Below are 5,770 nucleotides of genomic sequence, written 5' to 3' on the forward strand. Positions count from 1 at the left end.
TGTATATAGCAAATTATCAAGACATGATTTTTATATATAGTTGTGTTTTTATATTTTTTGTAAAATTAAGATTAATATTTTTCTCTTTTATTTTGCATAAACGTGTCATACGTGAAAAAAGTTAGCCCCCTAAGAAAAATTTATGGTTCAACCACTGATTCTAATTAATTTGATGTAAGTTATTTCCATCTTTTTATAAGACGGCGTCCTTTCGTAGGATAGGGGTAGGGACCAAGAAATTGGTCCCAAATAAACCCGTTTACCATTTTGCAATGTTTTCTATTTGGGGTGATTGTTGGGAACTCCCCCCCTTCCTCATGTAACATTTTCTAGTTTAATGAAATTAACTTGCTTGGAGGGTTTTATATCTTGGATTCTAACATTTTGACGTGACCTAATTGCACCTTTTTAATTCTCACAATGATGACAAATTTGACTCATCTTGAACTTTACACTGGTTTTTGCAAAAACTTAAGAGTGATGTTCATGGTGATCAGCCCAGGTTTTGTGAGTTTTTCTTTTTAATTTTATAAAATAAAAAAAAAAATTTTGACCAAAGGAAATTACGAAATACATAAATTTCTGCTCTAATTTCTAGACCCAATTTGCATCCTATTTCTAGAGCACGATTGTATTCAATTATTATATTCTCAAGACAATGTGAAGAGTACAACTAATAAAATACTTAAATAACATAATTTGATTTCCGAATATAAGTTTTAAAATTTAAATATTATAAATTAAATTTTACTATTTAATTTAATAGATTGTATGCCTTACATACTGGCTTAAGAATAGAATAACTCAATTTTAGAATATAGGTAAATTCTTTCGCTGATCCTTGAAATTTCGTTAAATTTGAGTATTTCATCTCATGATGCTAACCACGTAGATAATCTCTTTTTGGTTTTTTAGTTGTTATCCTAGATACCAATTAACAACTTCAAATTCGGATGACGAACATAGAAATCTACCCTTTCCAATTATTGTAACAGTTAGTGAAGAATCTACTCTCAAAGAATTTATAAGTCATCTATGGGTAGATAATTTTACTTATACGTTATAAAATTGGAATATAAAATTAGAATGCAAACCAAACCGTGAAAAAAGATGTGAACTACAATGGACATGAAATCCGTCTTGGGGGAAAGAGAATAAGAAGGAAAACTAGAAAATACTTCAATTGATGTCACTGTGAACTAATTGACAAAAACTTAAGAGTGAAATGGCACTGATAATGCCAATTAACACCCTTTTCTTGCCAAATGGTATCTCTCTTTCACCCCTATGAACATGGGGAGAAAGTAATTCACAGTTTCAATCCCTTATGGAGTGTCCAAAAATACACGAAATACAAGCATAGTAGAAAATCAAAGTACACACTGAACCAATTAAGGAATGAAGGAGCTAGCTTGCATTTATTCTTGCACTATACAATGTTTAAACAAATACTTGACAAAGTTTGAGTAATTACAACACGCCACTATAGTTCATATTGCTAGTTCTAACAATTAGATCAACCCAAAAACACTATATAAGTCAATTACCAACTTTATGATTCACATAGGAAAGGATGGGAAGCTCTAGCTAGATATTTACTTCACATAGCTTATTAACATGCACCAAAACTATTGAACGCACTTCAGTAATGATAACATCTCTTCAACAAAGGTGGAGAAAGAATTTCAAAATAAGTAGGTCTAGGGGTTGAGGGGCAACCAAGAGTTTGGATTAATTCCTCCACAGCCAGCACACGGAACTTTGTAGGTGAGTTGAAAGCAATGTTGTCAACTCGGTGCTCGAATATCTTTCCTTTCTTATCAAATTTGTATTCTGAGGTGGCATCAAATCGACCACGGCTCTCCCATGGGACTCGTGGAATGCCATGGACAGTCCATCGAACCATAATTACGTTCTCTGTGGGCTGCCACACACTAATGATGTCAACCCACAAAGCCCTAAAAAATATCCTGCCATGGAATCGTAGTGCCCAGAAGATTGATTTGTAGTTCTCAATGCCGCTAAAAGTGTTGAGCGGATCTTTGAATATGAGATCATCCCTGTCCAAAGTAGAAAGCAAACTATTAACAAAATTATATATGGTAGGCAGAGTTTTCATCAGACCTGTGAACAGAAAAATGCATACAAGTCTCATCTAGGCTATCAAGCATGTGAGAAGACAATCAAATACAACATTCTTGCCATAAATATAGATCTATATATGGGCACACTTTACTTTCAAACTGTAAGCACGGACATTCTTCCACTTGCTAAATGGCATAAGGAGGGCTCCCTCCCCACCTTGGCAATATCACAGACTGTGGGAAGACATCTCACACCTTTTGCTCTTCTTTAACTTGGAGGTACAGCATGTCTTACAGGAAGGGTACAAATTTGCAAATGGGCGAGCTAACCAGGGTACTGCTAGGCAGGACCTTCTTCTCACATCTAGCTATGAACTGCCAAAGAATCTTATTGGAATCTAAACTTTGCATAGAGCAGGCTCCCCTAGCCTTAGAAACTAGCATTTTGTTTTCTTTCAAGTTCTTATCATACCTGTAAATGGCATAGTTTGCTTCTAAAGGTTTCAGTTGTTGTGCATAGTGGTGTTGTTTTTTCAATAAAGGGAACTTTTCTTTAAGAAGAAAACTGTAAGCATTATTACTGAAATATAATCGAATGAAAGAGATAAAAAAACTTCCATACAGAATTTCCTGAAACCTCCTTCGTTTTGTTGGCATGTGTATGCCTGATACTGAAAATTCATTCCTCCATAATCTTCAACAACAATGGTTTTGACATAATTCCAAAAATTTGACATACAACAAAGAGTACCCCAATCATTAAACTCTAAAAATTAAGATATATATATATATATATATGTTCTTTCAACATCTTTCTTGGCCATCCTAGTTCAAAAGTCAAAACATATGGCATTCATATACACATATTGTTGGATATAAAATGAACTAGGTCCGGCCCATTGGAAGCCCATTGCCAAGAATAAAATGAAGAGATAAAACAAAGAAGAGATAAAGCTAAAAGTGGTTGACTGGCATACAAAAATGTGAAAGTGACTAAGCAAGTATGACTCAGCTACTCCAAAGAATGAAAGATACCTCTATAAAAGAAGGAGATCTCTACAAATCTAGACTCTCTACTACTTTCCTAGAACTCAAGGGACTCTCTCTCTCTCTCTCTCTCTCTCTCTCACTCTCTCTAAAAGGAAAGCATCTTCTTCAACATCCCTTCAACACTATTTTCTCCTACGAGTTAGGTGAGGTCATAAGAGACTATACAATCATCAAACATAGTGGCACCCAAACAACCTGTGGAAGTAGGTATCTATGCCGAATCATGAAAATCTATGTCTCTCTCTCTCTCTTTATTTGCATTTCTATGCTTTATTCATTATTTATTTCGTGAATGAGCATCCGAGCACTGTATCAATGCCCAAGCCATCATTTTGGGCCATTAGGCAGTATTGTTGGGCTCCAGTCATGCCGGAAAAATGCATCAACACATGTGAAAATATATAGCACAGATATTCTGCATCTATAACACAAAACTGAGAGAACTGGAAAAGGAGCCACCATTTACATGTTCACTTCCCAACAAACTTTCTTTGGCATGGATGGAAGTGTATGGTAGGTGATTATAAATTTGAACATGTGAACCTATCTGTAACTACATCAAGACATGCAAGTAGATTTAATGTATCTCTTTGATGGCATCAACAACTATCAACTACTATCAACTGTCAAAGAAGCTGAGCTTTTTAAGGAAACCAAATTATTTACTTCATTTAGAGCTCGATTTGCTATTTCCAGTTCTATCTACTTAGCTGTTGGCATCTCTATCTACTTACGTTGTTTAGTTGCTATCTTATCAAAATAGGCCATGTCATTTGCATATGATGATGTAACTTGGACCATTAGAAATTAAGGGAGTTTGCATATTATTCAATTATTAGAGATGAGACTTATCTAGCCTCCCTGTTTCACTACTATCACCTAGAAGTAATGTTTTAACATTGCACAATAATGATGTTAATATCCTTGATATTGTTGTTGACATGCAACCCTATTAATCTATCAAAGGATGAATGAAGAATACGAGCCACAGACATAGAATGCAGATACATCCATTTTTTATAAGTCAAGAATGTGGATACATCTTTTCCATGCTTGCAGTGCATGCACTCTTAATCTAATGGGATACAATCTGAAAGTTTCTTTCCTTTAAACTTCCATGTAGAGATGTCTGTAAAGCTTTCAGGCCAGCTGATACTCAGCTCTGTCTCGTCAGAGATGTTCTAAAGTGTTTTCCCTTTTTCAATACCTTCTTTATTTTCAAGTGGTATGGATTGCTTTTCTAATTTTAGGAAATGGATGATAACTCCCTCAACAAATTGTTGAGATAGGGAATTGCTTAACCAGTGTGATAAAATAAAATGACTAACTTTTAAGATCACAATCTGAATAAGAAAGTAGGTACAAAGATCATCGTTCCTAATTTATTTTTTATGATAACAACGAAAACAGTCAAAATAACAGATAACGGATAGATTGAAAGCCATCAAATAGACTTACTTGATACAACAACGGAGAAAGCTACAGAATCATAATGATGACTAGGCTGTACTATCATATAGAAATTAATGTTAGCCTTTCATGTGATTTTCAATTTAAACAACAAAAAAGTGGGGAATACTTCCATATAAATTCTTAGTAACCGAATATAGTTCTAACATGATCAAATTCAGAATTTTCTTTTCCTTACTTTTTGCCATTACACAAAAATAAGAAGTAAACAACTCTTTCGCTAAATTGATTGACGTTACATTCAATTCAAAACAAAAACAAATATGCAACAGCAAACTATTTTCCTAGATTCAAACCTATAGATATCGAAGCTGAGCTCCTTATGAAAAAGCGCGGGAAATTCCTCTCTGAGAGTCCGTATCGCATAGCCCATATTCACATAGTAATTCTGCTTCTCTTCCTCCTCTTTGCTCGGCTTCGAACCTCGTTTCGCCGGAGCAGAGAATTGTCCGTACAAACACACACCCTGAGCCAGGCCCGAAACCTGAACCGTGGCCCCAGACCCAGCCTTCCCATTGTTCCTCAATCTAATGAAGCCTTTGGGATACTTATGGTTAGGGTTAGGGTTACAGATGAACCTCGGGAGAGTGGAAATTTCAGTGGAATGGATGAGAAGAGCCATCGTAGAGTCCAAACTTCCGAAGAGGAAAGTTTAAGGTTTGGAAAAGAGGAGACTAGAGGAATATCAGGCGAGAAAATAATTCCATTTTCCGGGGAAAGTGAACGGGAAACTTTCTGAATCTCTGATTGAGCTTTACTGGGATCGCGAAAAAATGACGACGAAAAGGAAATCCGTTTGGATAATGAGCTTATGTTTTCGGATAATTGGGATAATTAAGTAATTAATAATAGAAACAAAAATTGTGATTGGCGGTTGAAATATGTCTGTCTTTTTTAGAAGGATCATGCTGTTCGTTATAAATTTTTTTGTTTTTTCCTTTGATATTTTTTTTAAGTATTTTTTTAACATTCTTAATCATACCTCATTTATTTTTACAATCATTTTTATCTCATCTCATTTTATCTAATTATTATAAATTTTTTTAAATTCACACACAAAATAAAATAAACAATTTAACTTTTTCAAGTTCCATAACAATAATAATATTAAAATATATATTTTAATAATATTTTATTTAATTTTTAACTTTTATCTCAACTCATCT

General features: G+C 34.3%; 1 protein-coding gene across 1 annotated transcript; it reads right to left on the minus strand.

The window, feature by feature from the left end:
• Nucleotides 1-1,391: 1,391 nt before the first annotated feature.
• On the minus strand, nucleotides 1,392-5,439 carry LOC121247607. Its single transcript, XM_041145984.1, has 2 exons — nucleotides 4,901-5,439; nucleotides 1,392-2,060 (listed from the first exon to the last, which is right to left on the minus strand). Exons 1-2 carry the CDS (start codon nucleotides 5,224-5,226, stop codon nucleotides 1,643-1,645), a joined length of 744 nt encoding a protein of 247 aa, XP_041001918.1. The 5' UTR covers nucleotides 5,227-5,439; the 3' UTR covers nucleotides 1,392-1,642.
• Between the last annotated feature and the right edge of the window lie 331 nt (nucleotides 5,440-5,770).

This window comes from Juglans microcarpa x Juglans regia, chromosome 1S, assembly GCF_004785595.1.
Source record: "Juglans microcarpa x Juglans regia isolate MS1-56 chromosome 1S, Jm3101_v1.0, whole genome shotgun sequence".
Lineage (NCBI taxonomy): Eukaryota > Viridiplantae > Streptophyta > Magnoliopsida > Fagales > Juglandaceae > Juglans > Juglans microcarpa x Juglans regia.

Bases quoted from the DNA above. Each gene is read 5' to 3' on its own strand.
- LOC121247607 (XM_041145984.1), bottom strand. From the start codon at position 5,226: ATGGCTCTTCTCATCCATTCCACTGAAATTTCCACTCTCCCGAGGTTC. The intron at 2,061-4,900 runs GTTTGAATCTAG...TACTTTGGACAG, and splicing joins CTCAGCTTCGATATCTATAG to GGATGATCTCATATTCAAAG.